The 18,481-nt window shown below is 33.8% G+C and overlaps 1 protein-coding gene and 1 pseudogene across 3 annotated transcripts; one reads left to right on the forward strand and one right to left on the reverse strand.

The window, feature by feature from the left end:
- Positions 1–3,082: 3,082 nt before the first annotated feature.
- On the forward strand, positions 3,083–11,054 carry LOC126704596 (protein FAR-RED IMPAIRED RESPONSE 1-like). 3 transcript variants are annotated; one of them, XM_050403622.1, is made up of 10 exons: positions 4,820–5,776; positions 6,076–7,066; positions 7,214–8,400; positions 8,483–8,539; positions 8,677–8,745; positions 8,866–8,934; positions 10,275–10,343; positions 10,491–10,559; positions 10,639–10,748; positions 10,840–11,054. In XM_050403622.1, the coding sequence occupies exons 2-9, from the start codon at positions 6,130–6,132 to the stop codon at positions 10,714–10,716; spliced, it is 2,535 nt and encodes an 844-aa protein (XP_050259579.1). In that variant the 5' UTR covers positions 4,820–5,776; positions 6,076–6,129; the 3' UTR covers positions 10,717–10,748; positions 10,840–11,054. The 3 variants fall into 3 exon arrangements, with proteins under 3 accessions (XP_050259578.1, XP_050259579.1, XP_050259577.1); XM_050403621.1 differs by lacking the exon at positions 4,820–5,776 and adding an exon at positions 3,083–3,228 and having other exon boundaries at positions 6,076–8,400; XM_050403620.1 differs by having other exon boundaries at positions 6,076–8,400.
- Positions 11,055–14,962: 3,908 nt separating this feature from the next.
- LOC126705593 (E3 ubiquitin-protein ligase AIRP2-like) lies at positions 14,963–18,348 on the reverse strand (annotated as a pseudogene).
- Between the last annotated feature and the right edge of the window lie 133 nt (positions 18,349–18,481).

An 18,481-nucleotide genomic window follows, 5' to 3' on the forward strand; every position in this document is an offset into this window, starting at 1 on the left:
AAAAGAATTGTGTTGCATGGTCATCAAACTCGATGAATAAATTCTCAAAGTCATGCCAAATCATCACTATTTTTCGTTCCTTATCTTGTCCTTCCAATACTGTGTTCCACATTCATGCATGCATCTTAACCAAAAATCATTCATCTAGTTTCATACCCCTAATATTTATTATAATATATAGTAATCGGTTATGAGTATTTGTGTGTGGACAAATGAGTAGTTGGGCTTTGTTCTCTTCTATTTTCAATAAATTTAGGTAATTAAAAAAAGAAAAAGAAAAAAGATGTTAGCTAGGTTGGTAGCCAGTGCGTTTGGCAATTCCAAAAATGAGTTTTTTGAACTTATTTTAATTGTCCTAAAAATAAAATAAAATACCTCTTTTTTTTTTAAGTATTTTCTACAAATAAAAAATCATTAAAATTTTGGGCTATGTCATGAGTTTTGTAGCTTCCTTTACTAGAAGAATCAGAATCTAAACTGCCCTTATTTAAAAAATCATAAAAAGTTCATATGGGCCAGCAAATGATGAAGTTTGGCCCAGAGGCCATATTCAAGGTCAGGCCTCCATTGTATATAGCAACAAACTCTTTGAGCCTAAGCCCAACCTTTTTGTCAAGCTTCATTCTTGCCCTCTTATATTGGTTGGGGTTGTGAAATCAGGGATGGGCCCAACTGTCCAAGCTTTCCTTCAAAATTACAACTTTTAACTATTTGTTCTTTGATTGCTTTAACACCTCAACACCTCATTTTAGTCCTTAATCGTGTTCAGGGCGTGAGTTATGGTCTATAGAGAGAAAAGAAATAGTGAGCAAGAATTCTGGGCTACCACTCTCTTTAAATTGTGTAATTTGGAAACCATAGAAGTAGAGGAACATAGTTGGTTTTGGGACATACTGGTGATAAACTCCAAATAGTATATGGGTTCATTCATAAACTAGTAAATGAGTTAAACACTTGGATTAACATCAGACAGAGAGCTGCATTAAACAAAACAAATATCATGATTTGTAGCTCTCCAATCTCTGGTGGGTTGAAGTAAGAGAGGAGTAGCATTTCTAATGGAAATTGGAGCCTTGCAAGGGGTGTAGCCTACTAATGTTGGAAACACTATACTGATATTTGATGCTTATGAAGTGTGAAAATTTTGAAGAAAATTGTGTTTGTTGCACAAGAGTTATACACAACAAATAATAAAACAACTATGCTTCTATTGTTAGTTTGTTACTTGGAAATTTCACTTGAATATAGTTCTTCAGATGAATTATACACTTGGAATTATAAAAAGAAGAGTTACAATTGAGTAGATTTGAGGGGAAGAGAATTGTAACTGATAATAATGGGAGGGTATAAAAGTCAAGCAGTTGATTTCCTAGCACCATTCCTTGCTCATAATTACTAGTGTCTATGATTGTGTCAAGCACACTACCTTACACAAAGGTTAATGAACGGCATTTTTAGAACTTTTTTATCTATTACTGAACTCTTTACTTCAAGTGGTATCCCCTCACGCACTATGGTACATTTGTAATAGTGAATATATAGGAATAAGAATAAATATTACAATTTTATAAGAAATATAAGATGTTGTAATGGGATAATTATTACTATTCGTTTGTTTGGTGACAACACATTAATACAATCCCCTGAATTTGTTTTTAAAATTAAATTTAGTAAAATATCCTTATTTATAAAATTAAAGTTACACTTTTGTGGACTTAATCATTCGCACTAAAATCTTATTTTATTTGTTTTTTTTTTCTTCAAATTATAACATGTGGAGGTGATGATAAAGTTGGACAAGAAAGGAACTACAATTTTTTTTCTTAATGGTGTAGTATCACTATAGAATTTTATGTTATTTTTATATAGTGACATTAATTTGGTGGAAAATAATAAGATCCTTCTCTTATACAAGATTTTTGAGGAGGATGATAGATTTGAAGGAGGAATTCTATGTAGGATGACAAAGGATTGAAAAATTGTTATTTTGAGAACATCAAACTATTGTTATAAAAATTATTAATATTATTATTAATCATTTTTACTAAAACTTAAATTTATTTATTTTTAATACCTTCTCTTAATAGTGTAATATGGTTACAAAGTTTTATGTTATTCTTATAAGGTGACCATTAATTTAATGAAAATTAATCGGTTCCTTTTCTTGTAAAATTAGATTTCAATTGAAATTTAATTTAGAATCTAACTTGATTTTCTCTCAGTTTTGGCTTTATATATATATATATATATATGTATATTTGTGTGTGTGAGATTTCTTTCTTTTTTTAGAAGAAAATCAATGCATAATATTAAGAGAGTCTATTCAAATCAACCTAAATTACAGGTAAAAGGTATAATAGAATATCTTCCATTCAGACGGACATTGGAGAGAAAAGTATTGCTCTTCTAGTAAGTGAGTGAGCAACTCTATTACATTGCGGATGAACATATAAAACATTACGTAAGATTTTAAACATATTAGATATGATAAGCTTTCATGAAATTAACAAATAGTCAAAAGCTTCTATCATACAATATTTATAGATTATGGATGAATAATTTTAAACTTTTAATAGTTGTGTTTTTTTTTTTTTAACAGTTGCCTAGTTTAGTGCATCTCCAATAGCATCAACAAACACAAAATACTGTCTATTTTGGAGAGTATAACCACAAAATGCTATTCCAATGGCCTCTCTATACATGAAATTTTTTTTGACTCATGAACAGTAGCTTATCAAGTCTGATGAGTTACTGTTCATTCTTCAAATCTTTTTTTACTATTATAATAATTAGGTATTGAATAAAAAAATGTTGGAAGATGTGTAGTTGTTAAAAAAAAGAATAAATAATGAATGAAGAAATAATATTTAAATGAGATAGAGAATAAGACAGAGAGTCTGTTGGAAAGTGTATTTGAAAAAGTTGATAGATAAAGGTAAAAGTCACTGTTCATTTTTCAAACAGTACAAAAATTTAATGATTCTGCTGGAGATGCTCTAGGATGCTACAGTACTTCTTTTTTTTTCCTTTTTTTTTTGAATAAATCCATTATTTATTTATTTATTTCTTATTTAGGTAATTAGTGGTGGGGTGGGCATGTAAGCGCGAGTACATGTATGGTTTCTGAATCCCTAAGCTTTGAAATGGAGAAACCAAAAAACTTGCTTACTCGCTCTCTCCGCTCACTTCTACGATCTGATGCTCCTCTTTAATCCTCCTCTTCTTACTGTAAATTCTCTCACTCCCTCTCTCAATTTGTCTCATTTTTTAGTCCCAATTATTACACCCATTAATTAAAAAAATAATTTTATTTTTTTCTTATCACTTATTTGCACTGTTCTTAACTGTTGGCTTGTTTAATTTTCTAAAAAAAAAAAAACTAATTCTGGGTTTTTCTGGGTTCATTTTAATTTCTTGTAAATTTTATTTTTGCATGTAGTTTTTAGAATTTTTGTTCAAATTAATGTTCAGTAGTTGTGGTATCAGGGTCTGCAAATTGATCCCATGTGGGATTTTGAATGAAAGTTTACATTTTTAAGTGTTATATGTCTTTGAGAGGTGGAAATTTTGCATTTTTCTTATCTGGGTATCCTTTATTCTCTGCTAATTTTTCAAATTCTCATCTTTTTAGTGTAGTCACATGTTGCCTTGAGTAGAATTGTGTTTGAAAGTTTTCATTTTTTAAGTTATTGTTGTATTGTACCTGGTTTACTTGTCTGCATTCTTGGTTGGTTTTTAATTTCTTCAAATTAAATTTGTTTATAATTGGAGTTTTTGTTCACATTAATGCTCAGTAGTCATATGTGGGATTTTGAATGAAATTTCACATTTTTTGAGTGTTATATGCGTCTGAGAGGTGGGAATTTTGCATTTTCCTTATCTGTGTATCCTTTTTTCTCTTCCAATTTTTCAAATTCTCATCTTGTTATTGCAATCACATGATGCTTTGTCTAGAATTTTGATTGAAAGTTTCCATTTTTTGGTTATGGTTGTATTTTATCTGGTTTAGTTGTTGTGTCACCTTTTCAATGCATACTTTTAGTTCTTCCTTTTGAACTTTTTGTGTTTGGAACTTAAATTTATTACAATACTTCCAAAATACATCATACAACTTGTTGGGCAGTCATGTCCATCATTTCCATACTTAGAATAGTTAATTGTCCTGCTTCATATTGTTCTTCAATCTCTTTCATGAAGTCTTTAACCGTAGAACATTCCGGGATCGAATCCCTAATGATCTTGGTTATATGAGATTTAATGAACATCAAACTTTAGTGATTAGATCAATCACATCGATCATTTTCAATTTTCTCATTTGATGCACTTGATTCCATGAGGTTGGGTGGTTCATCTCCACCACATAATCAAGTGCACCAAAGGAGAAAATTGAATATGAATGATGGGCAATTTAATTGCTTAAGTTTGATTTTCATTAAATCTCATATAAACAAGAGCATTAGGGGTTCGATCCCGAAATGTTCTAAGTTTGAGGATTTCATGAAAACCATTGAAGAACAATTTGTAAGATCCAATAAGGCTTTGACAAGCATACTAATGAAGAGGTTTTCTAGCAAGACATTTGAGTATTCTAAGCGTGTGCATGAACACATTATGGAAATGAGGGACATGGCTGCCCAACTTAAGTCCCTAGAAGTTGACATTTCTTCAAGCCAAACCCCCCAAGACTCCACCAATAAGCTACCTGCCAAAAGGTATCTTTGAAATGTACGTTATCTTCCATGTAACATGAACACTTCAACATCTGAAGTTCTTGTGTCAGGCATTACATCATGTGGGACATGGTAATGCATCTAACCTGCTTGCTTGGTCATTACCATACATATGTTCCAAGGAATGAATTCTTGATTCCAGTCTAAGACCTCTTGTATACTTTCTATAAGTACTCTTTTGCTGCAATGAATCTGAAGTTCTGAACATGGGTCCAAGCATTCATTTTGCATGCAGGTTATGTTAGGTTTAAGCATTTCCCTAGATTGTAGAAGAAACAACAAACCCTTCTAATTCTTTTTTTCCTGGATAAATGATGGAATGCTTAATAAATTTGGATCTTGCTCCTGGGCATGAACATAAAGGGTGAATGCCTCTGGATACTCGGAAATTGGTTTTGGCTCGTGGGGTTAGGTTAGTTGCCTGTAGATTTTACTAGCTAGAGCGAGTCCAAAGGACTCTTCTTTAAAAAGGTTCCTTACTTTATTAAAAAAAAAAAAAAATTGCTTGTATTTGTGCTTTGAAGTTGCCGGACTTTTGCAATTCATGAGGTTATAAAATGAAACCATGCTAATAAGAAGAGACAGCCTTTAAGGAAAAATGATTGAAATTTATATTGTTGTGGTTACCAAAAAAAGTTACTTGTTTTATGTAGCTGTTCAAATTATATGAATGATGTGGTTTTCCCTTTGGATGAGCGCTATTGGGGTATTTTCCTCTTTCTTTAGGTCTTAGCATTTTTCTTACTTCTTTTTTTTCTTCACTGCATATTCTTTGTATACATTACTAACCATGTAATAGATCAGTATGGCTGTGCCTTTTCCAATTTTTGAACAAAATCATTTTATTACTATTGAAAAATGTTTTCTTTTTGGTATACTCTTGCGTGTAATAAGTATCTTTTCATTTCACGTAAATTGAAATTTGCGCGTATATTTTTAGTGTGGGAACTTGGCTTACTGTGGTTGCATTGATGCACATTCGGATCATGATTGTTATGCTATATATGATGAAAGTTGATACATAGAAGTTCAAGGACTTTGATCAGGTTAACACATTCAGTGCTCTCTCTTTCTCTGCATAACTAGCACTAATTTGATATCTGGCTGGCATTTTTATATATTTCTTAAAGTGATTCTGGATAATCGATTTTCAATATTCATTCATACTGCTAAAAACTTCGTATTTCTATCAATAGAAATTTCTACTTTATCTAAGATTTATCATATATGGTTATGTTTGATTAATATGCGAATTATATTCAATGACATTCTGGAGTTTTTAGATGGCTTTGGACTATTCTTTAATATGCTTCTAACAGGTGCACATTTTCTTCTCACTTCTTAGGTACATATGTCAATAGTTTGATTTCCAAAAGAAAATAGAAGTAAAATTTTCTCCATGGGGATAGATCTTGAGCAGCCTTCAGGAGAATGCCATAAGGAAGACAGTAGGTCAAGTGTGAATGTTAATATGGTGCATGGTGGTGATGAAGTGCATGATAGAGACAGATTGATCATAAAATCTCCTAATGTAGCTGATAAGGAAAATACAGGACCAAATGTAAATAGTAGAATATCAGATAGTAGAAACAAGGGGAATGCTGGAGAGGATATTAACTTAAATTCTTTCAAAAGTTTAGAGCCTCATGATGGAATGGAATTTGAATCAAAGGAGGAAGCCTTTTCATTCTATAGAGAATATGCGAAGTCTGTGGGATTTGCTGTTGTAATAAAGGCCAGCCGTCGTTCCAGAATATCCGGAAAATTTATTGATGCGAAATTTGCATGTACTAGATATGGAAGCAAGCGGGAACGTAAAGCAGATGAAACTATGGAACCTGATTCAAATATAGAAAGCACAATGAACATTCCTGTAAAGAGGAGACGAGGTAGGATTAATCTATCATGGTCAAAAACAGATTGCAAGGCTTGCATGCATGTTAAAACTAGGCAAGATGGTTTATGGATTATCTCTAGTTTCATAAAGGAGCATAATCATGAAATTTTTCCAGATCAAGCCTATTACTTTCGGGGTCATCGGAATTTAGATCTAGGTAGTAGTAATGTTGATGCCTTGCATGCTATTCGGGCAAGAACAAAAAAGATGTTTGCTACAATGTCTAGACAATCTGGTGGCTATAAGAAAGTTGACAAGCAGAAAGGTGGAATCGCAAATCAATTAGATAGTGGAAAGCATCTGGCTTTAGAAGAAGGAGATGCTCAAGTTATGCTTGACCATTTCATGTATATGCAAGATGAGAATCCTAATTTCTTTTATGCGATAGATCTAAATGAAGAGCAGCGGCTGAGAAACGTTTTCTGGGTCGATGCAAAAGGTAGGCTTGATTATGGAAGTTTTGGCGATGTAATTTTTTTTGACACCACACATATCAAGAATGAATATAAATTGCCGTTTGCTCCCTTTATTGGTGTGAACCATCATTTTCATTTCCTTTTGCTTGGATGTGCATTGTTGTCTGAAGAGACTAAACCAACATATGTTTGGTTGATGCGGGCTTGGCTCAGAGCAATGGGTGGACATGCTCCAAGAGTGATACTTACTGACCAAGACAAAGCCTTGAAAGAAGCTATTGCAGAGGTATTTCCCGATTCTCGTCATTGTTTTTGTTTGTGGCATATACTGAGCAAAATTCCTGAGAAGCTCAGTTATGTAATAAGGCAACATGAAAACTTTATGGCAAAATTTAACAAATGCATTTTTAAGTCTTGGACAACTGAACAGTTTGAAAGGAGATGGTGGAAAATGGTTGATAGATTCAATTTAAGAAATGACTTATGGTTCCAATCTTTGTATGAAGAACGTGAACAATGGGCACCTACATATATGAAAGATGTTTTTTTGGCAGGGATGTCTACAATCCAACGATTGGAAGGAATGAACTGTTTGTTTGACAAATACATGCAAAGGAAAACTACATTGAAGGAGTTCTTAGAACACTATAAAGTGATTCTAAGAGAGAAGTGTGAAGAGGAAGCAAAAGCAGATTTTGAAACTTGGCATAAACAACCAGGATTGAAATCTCCATCACCTTTTGGGAAACAGTTGGCTACTCTGTATACACACACAATATTTAAGAAATTTCAAAATGAAGTTTTGGGAGTGGTTGCTTGTCATCCAAGAAAAGAAAGTGAAGATGGAGCGACCATAACTTTTAGGGTTCAAGATTTTGAAGAGAATCAAGATTTCATTGTGGTATGGAATGAAACAACATCAGATATAGCTTGTTTGTGTCGTTTATTTGAATTCAATGGTTTCCTTTGTAGGCATGTGATGATTGTTCTTCAAATGTCTGGTGTACATAGCATTCCATCTCAGTATATATTGAAACGTTGGACAAAGGATGCAAAGAGTAGACAAACAACAAGAGAAGGTTCAGTTGTTGAGTCTAGGGTTCAACGCTACAATGATCTATGTCGACGGGCCTTTAAGTTGGGTGATGAAGGGTCTTTATCTCAAGAGACTTACAATATTGCATTGAATGCGCTGGAAGAAGCTTTGAGAAAGTGCGAGAGTGTAAACAACTCAATTCAGAGTTTAATAGAACCAAGCTCGCCTTCAACTCATGGTCCTCAAGGCCTTGAAGAAGTGAACCAGGGTAACAGCACTAGCAACGCAAACAGAAAAAATAGTGCATCCAAAAAAAGACAGGTTAGTTGAGCTTTTGGTGATAATCATTGCAACTTTATTATGAACTATGTTTATTTAAGTAGGCCTTTTTATGTAAATTTAGGTACATCCAGAGCCAGAGGTCATATCAATTGGGACCCATGACAGCTGGCCACAAATGGTTAGTAATGTTGTGTCTCTCTTTAGTTATACTCATTTTTTTTTTGATAAGTAGTTATACTCATTTAATCTCATAAGTAATGCAGGTTATGATGTTGTAATTTTAATAACATTTTGGTGTGGATTCCATACTTGCAGGGACATGCAAATTTACGAGCACCAGCCCTTGATTGTTCTTATGAATCACAAGAGAGAATGCAAGGGATGGTATGTTTTGGTTTAATAGCTACCTTAATGCATGGAATAGGAAAAGATTGTTTTTTTAATTTGACTTTTGAATATGACTGTTACTGAGAGTTTAGAGTTTTGTCTTTTTATTTATTGTAGGAACAACTGCACTCAAGAGCTGCAGCCCTTGATGGCTATTTTAGCACACAACAACTTGTTCAGGGAATGGTGAGATTTCTTCTTCTTCTATTAATTAATTTATTTGTCTTATTATAATGGTAAAAATATCTTATCAAAAAAAAAAGGGTAAAAATATGGAGTTTACTCAAGGAACAATAGATAAGTATTACCAGCAATATAACCTATATACTTATCAAAACCCTGTTTTACCTATCTTTCCCTATGGACAATTAAACTCAATAGTTCTAAGCCATGTTGACTATTTGTGATCAGCTGCATTACAGAATCAGCATACTCTCTTTCTCCCCAAAGTAAGTTCCTTGGTTGTTGGTTCTATTAGGCACAATTATTAATAAAACTTAGAAAGTCTAACAAACTTCCTAAAATGCCATCAGAACTTAGAAGTTGGCACGATTCTTAGGCTGTGTTTGGTTCGCGTAAAAGCATTTCCGGAAAATATTCCATTTTCCGGAAATGTTATTTTCCGGAAAGGAAAACGTTTTCATGTGTTTGGCTGTCACAAAATTCGTTTTACGGAAAATTAATTTCGGTGTTTGGTTCATTCAAACATTTTTACAGAAAATGCATCAAATCCGGCAAAAGAAACAAAACCCAGCAAAAGAAAATGAATCAATTCCACACTCATTCACAAAAGAAACAAAACCCAGCAAAAAAATTCATCAAATCCGGTCAAATTGAGATCGCGCGGCGGAGGAGAAGATGAGATCACGCGGTGAAGGCGACATCGAGCGGAGGCGAGGTCGGTGCGATCGTCCGACGAGCGGCGCGATTGACGATCGCGATCGCACTCGTCGATCGCGCTGCTCGATGGACGATCACACCGTGCAATCTCATCGATCGCGATCGTTGATCGCGCCGCTCGTCGGCGCGGTGCGATCGTCGGACGAGCGGCACAATCTGGGCTCTCTCTCTCTCTCTCTCTAATCTGGGCTCTCTCTTCTCTCTCTCTCTCTCTCTCTCTCTCTCTTTTTCCGGAAATGAATTGAAGTGAAAATAAGGGTGTAAAATAATTTCCGGGTCAAAGGAGTAATTGTTGGTCAACAAGAAATGATTTTCCGGAAAATTTTATTTTCCGTTGCTACCAAACACGCGGGTTTGGGGGAAAATGATTTCAAAACAAACGCACCCTTAGTGAGAATCCTATTTATGTTATTAAAAAAGGCTGAGGATAGTTTAGAAAATTGTCAAGTATGTGTTTTTAATTTTGGAAACTGTATATTTATTTTGGGACGTCCCAAAAAGAAAAACGAGAGATTTAAATTAGGACAGAGGGAGTAATATGCAAGGGTTGGTATCTAGTTAACGTATTTGTTGAATATTGTTTTAAATGCAATATCTAAATTGGGCTCTTTTTGTTTTTTTTGTAGGGACAATTGAACTCTATAGCTCCTATCCACGATGTCCATTACTTAGCTCAACAAAGGTTGCATGGGATGGTATGGCATTCTACTATGTTTTGCTTAGAGTTGAGTTCAGTATAGGGGTTTGTTCTTTCAAGGGAGGTTTTTTTTATTATTATTTTTTATAATATTTATACAATGAAGTTAAATAATGATATACTCTTATCTTTCGTGTGCTTGTAGGGGCAGCTACATTTCAGACCACAAACTATTCCTAGTTGTTTTGATGTTCAGGATAGTTTGCAAGATATGGTAATTAACATTGCAACTCGGGATTTTCCTTTCTTTCTTCAATGGGCTCCTTACATTGGTGATTTTACTCTTGTTCCAGGACCAGTCTAACATGGGACCTTCACAACTGCATGGCATGGCATCGAAGCATATTCATCAGAAACACCTCTCTCGTTAGTTGCTAGATTAGTAGCTGTGATCTACTGGCCGGTGGGTTATATATTAATTACTATTCTAATTTCTTAGAATGATAGAATCTTAATTTGTCAAAAATTTAAAGATTACTATCTGTATTTCACAGGTGGAGATGAATTATCTCTTGGAAGAGTACCAGTCAACTTGATGTAACTACCATTTTTTTTTCCTTTTTGCATTTTCAGTGCATTGATGCATGTTATAATACTAGATGAAGTTTTTTTGTAGTTGTTGTTTGTAATTAGAGATGGACTTATTTATCTGGTTAAATATTTGGGGAAACATCATATAATCCAAGACACATTGATATCTTGTATATTAGCCCATCCTAACTATTTGTTGAGGATTCCATTCCAAAGCCACCTATTCCTTGTCTAATCCCCCTTGAAAGAGTGATGGTAGGTATCAAATTTCCATTCCACACAATATTGTAATGGAAGGATTTAATCATTTTCATAATGAGGGTTACAAGCTCTTTTCCGAAAGTTGGAAAAAAATATCAAAATATACCGAGTGAATTCCCATTCAAACCTACCATAAACTTTTTATAAATCCGACTTTATTGCTAGTAAATCGAATAAGCAAAAATATTGTTGTTCACAATGGTAGAAAATGGTGTGGCACCAAACACTGACCTTGACTTGATTGACATTTATTGCAAACAGAGCCAAAGCGTTAAGATTCCCAAGAAATCCAAAGATTGCCCTGTCCCGAGCACATTTTTGCAGAATATATAGAGATATATCATTCTTTTAGAAATAAATAGTAAGCTATCACTATTTAGGAACTCGAGTTTCAAGAACTTGAGTTCCATTAAAATTTGCCACCATGACCATGGGTGAGCTATATTTTTTTAATTATAAAATGTCACATTGAACTCGAGGTTTGGAAGCTCAAGTAATTTAATTAGTAAACTACACAGTACTTGAGTTTCTTAAACTCAAGTATTGTGTAGTTATATACCAACATTCTGTTGGATCACATCTCCCTTTCACCCACACTTCCTAGCAGATGCAGCCCAGCCTGCGATTCTACAAGTCAGTCTCCTCCTCTGATCTCACCTGAAATAATTTTCTCACATTTCTAACTTAGTTTGTCTCTTGTTAACAAATTTGATCCGTTAGATTTAACACCAAAAGGTACAATTCATTAGTAGCCATTTAGGTTATTTTAAATTTTGTTGAGAACCTTGATGCAAATATGTAGTTGATGCTAATAACGGCTAAAATGGTCAAATACCACTTTTTTAAATATGTGGGGATCTACCAAACGATCCAACAAAAAAGGTACAATTCTAAAATGGCCATTGGGTTTGATTTAATTTTTGTTGTTAATGTTGATGCAAATATGTATTTGAAAACTTAATTATATTCTTAGTTGCAAATGATGTTTATAATTGAATAAACATCATTTTTCATTTAAATAAATTTAACTTTAATTTGGACATATATAACTCAATGTTATGCTGGAAACTTTGACTACTGTTTTAATTAGTGGATAGCATTAAAATGCAACCCAACAAGACAGAAATAATAAAAGATAAGTTCCCATAAATTCTTTGTGCAAAATGCAAATGAAAATGGATAGAACATTGTAGAAGGTATTGTTGTAGTTAGCACAACGGTTGACTTTTACAAAATTTCAGCATGCATGATCATATTTTTGTTACACATTAACAACGTCTTATGTTGATAGGTAGAAATTCTTGAAAATCATCGTTGCTTGAATCTGAGAAGTTTGAAATATCTTTGCTATCATCTAAGTTTGTAATTTCGTTAATGGACTTGATAGCTCGCTCTTGTGCTTTTCCCTTAAGATGTTTTCTAGCCTTTTGGATTGCATGGAAACGATCTAGCCTCCACTGCATTTGATTGTTCTCCCTTTCAAGGCGTGCAAGTACATTTACCTCTCTAGGTAACTCCACAGAACGTGCTTTTGGAACTCTTAACCCATGCCACCTACAATACACCTCCAACTCACACCGTTTCTCATACAGCTTTGACCACGGCTGTTCTCCTGTGGTGGCTTCTACGGTAGTGTTATCTGCACCTAGTTGTTTAAGTTCGCCGACCATGATGTGTTCAACGCTACCAAGTCTGTCATGCATGTATATTGGAGCGTTAACAAAATCTCTCTTCCTTCGAACCCATGTTAGCCCTTAGTGGTTGGTGTATGTCTGTAGTAGTGGCTCTGATGACGTTTCTGATGATGCATATGTGGAAGTAGATTCAAACTTTTTTCTCACTACACAATGTGATTTTGAAGCGTTGGAACTCATTTCCAATTCAACCTTCATTGCTAGTGAGTTTGAAACAAACCATTTACGTATTCGGCGAATTTATGAGTACATCTTACAGTCGTTAATGCCAAAGTGTTTATGTTTTCATGTCAATTGAGGGTGGTAATGACATGTTATAGGGATGTCATGTCTATCAATAACGACATATTTTATTAAAGTCCGAACTTTGTCATGTAATACCACATGAACCTTTTACTTCATTTCACATATCACACATTGCCTTGTACTTTAACAGAGATGTCATGTCTGTTATTGGAGTACGGAGTTTGTCATGTAATGCCACGTGAACCTTTACGTAATTTCTTATTACACTGGGCATTGTGTACTTTACTGAAGATGTCATGTCTATCAATAACAACAGTTTTTATTGGATTTCGAACTTTGTCATGTAATGCCACGTGAACCTTTACTTCATTTCACATGTCACACATTGCCTTGTACTTTAACAAAGATGTCATGTCTCTTATTGGAGTACGAAGTTTGTCATGTAATGCCACATGAATCTTTACGTAATTTCTCATCACACTGGGCATTGTGTACTTTATTGAAGATGTCATGTCTATCAATAACAACAGTTTTTATTGGATTGCAAACTTTGTCATATAATGCCATGTGAACTTTTAATTCATTTGTCACCTCGCACTATGCATCGTACTTTAACAGAGCTGTAAATACACTATGGTATTTTGTCTTGGAACGTGTTGATGTGAGTAAACAATGGCAGGAATGTACTACTACTACAACTATTTAAATTTGTGAAGCTTTTAATAGTGAATAATTTCAATGGTTTAATTCAGTGACTCTTCAATGTACTACTATTTATGCATGTTTGTATTAATAACAAGGTTATGCAACGTTGTACAAATAGATAGTATTTAGTGTAACAGTACATTATGGACACTGTAGTATTATCGTATTAACAGTTTATGCAAAGTTACATTATTTAGTAACTATTGCAGTTGATATACCATTGCAAGGAAATGGAAGGTGATTACTCAATTTACAGACCCAGTGATGTATTCAGAACAATGGGTCGTCAATGGGTACTTGAAGACAAGTTTAGCTATTTGATTGATCCCAATTTGCAAAATAGTAGACAAGTTCACAACACAATGAGGCAGGAGTGGACTTGGTTAGTTAAACAACAAGCATTGTTTTACGAAGAGTTAGTTGGTTATTAGTTGCCAATGCCTTGCCAACGTGCAACTCATATGCCAATAGATACTATAGATGGACTTCGTAAGGCATTGAATCGCATCAGAAAGGAAAACAATCGAATGAAGATATGTCTAAATCGATATTGGACCCAAGTCAAGATTTGTGAATTAGTCAAGCTACAGTTATACGACCAAGCACGCTATATGCAATCATTTCTTGCAGATAACATTTATAAGTTGGACGTGAATACGTCAGATGAAGAGTAATTATGGGATTTAGTGTGGCCGCAATTGCTACGTTGTAGTTTAATATGTATGACGAACCATTGCTGTATTAGATCTTTGAAATGTTTGTGTTTTTATTTATTTATTTTTTCCTGTATAAACTTAGGTTGTGTTTGTTTGATAGAAAGTGACTTCCAAATAGAAAAGGAATTCAATGAAAGACTTCTTTTGGTTTATTTTTTGAAAATTACTTGTTTTTATTGATGGCATGGTAGCATTACTAGCATATAAGCAAAAAATTTCCACTCTGATTTTAAACATTAATTGACTATGCTAGTCAATATTGAAGAGGTGATCAGTGAAGGAAACTTAATGTAGCCATCAACTAGCTCAAAGTCCAAGAGAAATTAAAGCAGAGAGAAGCTGAAAGCTAATAGGAGTGACTTACGATTAAACTAAGGTGGGTGGCGGAAGGCTTGAACTACCTCAAGAAGATGATGGGTTATAGAGCAAAAAGTTCAAGGAAAAAAAGAAAAAGAAATAGTAAGTAGGAAAAGTAGTTCATGAGTGTCATTTGATCATTACCTAATCAAATATAAAGTTGAAATGAATTTTCTACGTGGAAACCTTACCAGACTCTTGGACAGGTAATGGTTGGCATATTTCCTTCCTGTACATCGTTCTTAATGTCTGTTAGATTAAAATAAGTACTCATAATACATTAAGAACAGAGCATCAGGGATATCCTTAGGCAGGCCGTTTATATAAAGATAGAACCGCAACATATCCTCCTTCAACATAGTTTGAGTGCCAACCACATTGCTACTGCATGTCAGAACCCACAAGTCCCCTGATTTCACCCTCTTCAAAGTTCCCCGGCAAAATGGGCAAGATTCTGACCTTGTGCTCCTATAACAGATAGAAAAGAAAGGGAACTTGTAACTATTAAAAATTAAGGCTTCTCTCCGTTATCACAAATCAACAGTGGGCTAAATTGGAAATGGAAGGATGAAATTGATAAGGTTATAAATACCAGTCATGGTAGCAATTGATGCACATGGAGTGTGCAGCAATTAGGAAAAACCGTTTTAGTGCAGGACTCCAAGCAGATCCCACACTCATCTTCTCTCTCCAAGTCCCCTTCTGCAGTCTTTCCTCTTATCGTCCAATTTCTTCCTGACAATCATCTCCATGCTGCCACCTTCCTCTTGACTAATATCAAACTCTGACGAGTTACAATTGAGATGCTGAAGAGATGGCAATATAATAGCTGCAGTCACAAGTTAAAGGACACATGGTTGACATAAGATAACACAAGATAAAGTGAAGCACAAGACCATCAAGCCATTTCTTTTGCTTTTGTTTTTCTTAGGGATAGTTAGAAGATTATAGATATGAATATGACATTATTCTAATCTAATTTCCAAAACATATAAATTCTAACAACCACATAGGTGTCCTTAAAATGATTTGATTAAAAACCATTGGAATTATATCATATTATTATACTAATAAAAGGATAAGTGCTACATCCTTGATAAACTTCTTGAACCAAACACAACTGTTTTCTTCTATGTATGATGCCCAATAGGCCACTTATCTTACATATGGTAAATACAGAATTGAAGATAATTTACATACCGTAGAAGTCTTTAATAGTAGCTCTCCATCCAGATGAAGACATTCTCAGCTTCCCATCAGAGTGCACCTAAAGAAATAAGAGATTAACATACATATCAAATTTCAAGAGCTTAGATTTTACAAGTATATACAAATATGGATATAAGAGATATGGTAATACAAATTATATACCATCTAATTGGCTGTAGTAATGCATAAGCAAGAAAGTGGGAATTAATAAGGTTATAACAAAGTTAGGCGTGTTTTAACAAAATTAGAGTAACCAATTAACAAGGGGTTTTAATGAGTAATGACTTGTTTGGTCTTATTTCCATTGGTTTATCTGACTTAAAAAATATGTTAAGCAAAAGTATACCTAGAAAGAACAAAGTCTTGAAAAGTTGTATATAACCCAAATAAGCTGAAGCTAGACCAAACAGGCTTCTAGGAGACATAAAACTGACCAATAAGATTATCTTGAATCAATAACCCACAGGGTAGGATCAAAGAGTGACACATGACCTTCCAAGTATCAAAAAGCCCTAATCATGGTATGATGATTATGAATGCAACAATGTTCCTATACATATATCTATCATCAAAGGTTATCACCACATCAAGGACAAGATTATAAGGCATTTTTTGCTAAGCAAAAATAATAGGAAAATTATGACTCACGTTAAATAGTTTGATAGAGTTTTGCTGCATCCTGTCGTAATCTTCAAAGCTTCAAGTGCACATGCAGCTGATACAATTGCATTAGTGGAATCAATAGCTGGAATAATGTTTTCTTCACAACCCCCTGTAAACAGTAAGGTGAATCCACTTAAATAACAATTTAGATATCTGAAACTTTGACTCTGACTTTATTTTTACAATGAATTCTTTTAAATATATGGAAAAAATATTAATCAAAAGCTAAGGTTGTGTTTGGTAACAGTTTTTATTTTTTATTTTCAAAAACTTGTTTTTGGGAATATAAAGAAAAAAAAATTCTTGTATTTTTGAAATAAAAAACATGTTTGGTTAGATGAAATTAAAAAAAAAAAAAAGTTTTTTGAAGGAAAAAATAGAAAATACTAAAATATGTTGTTACTAGAATTTGAACTCTAATGCTAACTCATTAAATGAGACAGATTCATTAAATTAAATGCGTACTTTCATTGACTTTTGAAAATTTGAAACTGAAAATAGTCTTTTGCATGTTTTTAGTTTCCTTCATAAATTGAGTTTTGAGAACAGATTTTGTTTTCTGTCCATTTTGGGTTACCAAACAAGTTTTTTAGTTTCAAAAATAGAACATTGTTTTTGGAAATAGAAAATAAGGGAAAAAAAACCGTTACCAAACATACCCTAAATACTATTTTCACAAGCATTATCACAATAATAAAGAGATGAAAGCCAAAAAAAAAAATTAAATGATTTTTTAAAAATATATGATAACCAAAGAACATCTCATACAAACCACACGGTACTTGGGCATAAAATAGAATGAAAGTTAAGCTTTTGGGGAATTGACATCCCGGGCTATACAATTACAAATACCTGGGTAAGAGAATATGTGACTCCTAGAAGGCCAAAAACCTCAGCTCTCTTGACAGCATACAGGATATGGGTAACATAACTACATAAGTGAGATGGCCAACAACAGAAATCAATATAAAGAAAAAAGTTGGTAAATAACTTTTAAAAAAAAATGTCGGCAAATAAATGCATTCTATTAACCTCATTATAGATCCACTTCATGTGCTCTGGGTCATCTGGATCAAAAGTCTTTCCACTATGAACCTACAAATATGATGCATGTTTAGATAACAAAGAGTTAGTATAAAATACACACTTTGGAAAAGGGAGAGCAAAATGGTGAGTAATTTATTACCTCATCCCACTTGATTAAGTGGGCATATTCAATACAATGAGCAGCAGTTCTAGGAGTTTCAGCAAGGGTGCATTAGGGGAACTTTACTTGAGGGGGGAAAAGCCAGATGGTGCACTCAAAGGGGTATGGCCTTCGAAATTTGAAGGGGTGTGGACTAACACAAAAATTACAGGTTTTCAGCAGACCCCACCTTTTCTTGTATAAACCAAACAATTATGATCATAAAAAATAAAAATAAATAAAAAAAGCCCGGAGAGAGAGAGAGAGAGAGAGAGCTTACAGCATATTGGCGTACTGAATATCAGTCTCAAGAACTTTAATGGAATCATGGTAAGAGGGCTTAGCAGCAAGCTGCTGATAGTAATCCAACATTTCTCTTCACTCTATTTTCTTTTCTCTTTCTACTATGATAGTTCTTGTTAGAATTATGGAATATAAGAACCAATAGTGAGAGATGATCAGAGACAAAGGAACCCAGAAAGTGGTGGGGGGTCCTATGTATAATCAGTGTACACAAATGAAAAATAAACATAGACTGCTTTTGCACTGCATTAATCTATTCATAAAC

The sequence above is a fragment of the Quercus robur genome, chromosome 11 (genome assembly GCF_932294415.1).
Source record: "Quercus robur chromosome 11, dhQueRobu3.1, whole genome shotgun sequence".
NCBI lineage: Eukaryota > Viridiplantae > Streptophyta > Magnoliopsida > Fagales > Fagaceae > Quercus > Quercus robur.

Excerpts from the sequence above, each read along its gene's own strand:
- LOC126704596 (XM_050403621.1), top strand. The coding sequence starts at position 6,130 with ATGGGGATAGATCTTGAGCAGCCTTCAGGAGAATGCCATAAGGAAGAC. Across the intron at positions 8,746-8,865 it reads AAGAGAGAATGCAAGGGATG|GAACAACTGCACTCAAGAGC; the intron begins GTATGTTTTGGT and ends TATTTATTGTAG. Across the intron at positions 8,935-10,274 it reads AACAACTTGTTCAGGGAATG|GGACAATTGAACTCTATAGC; the intron begins GTGAGATTTCTT and ends TTTTTTTTGTAG.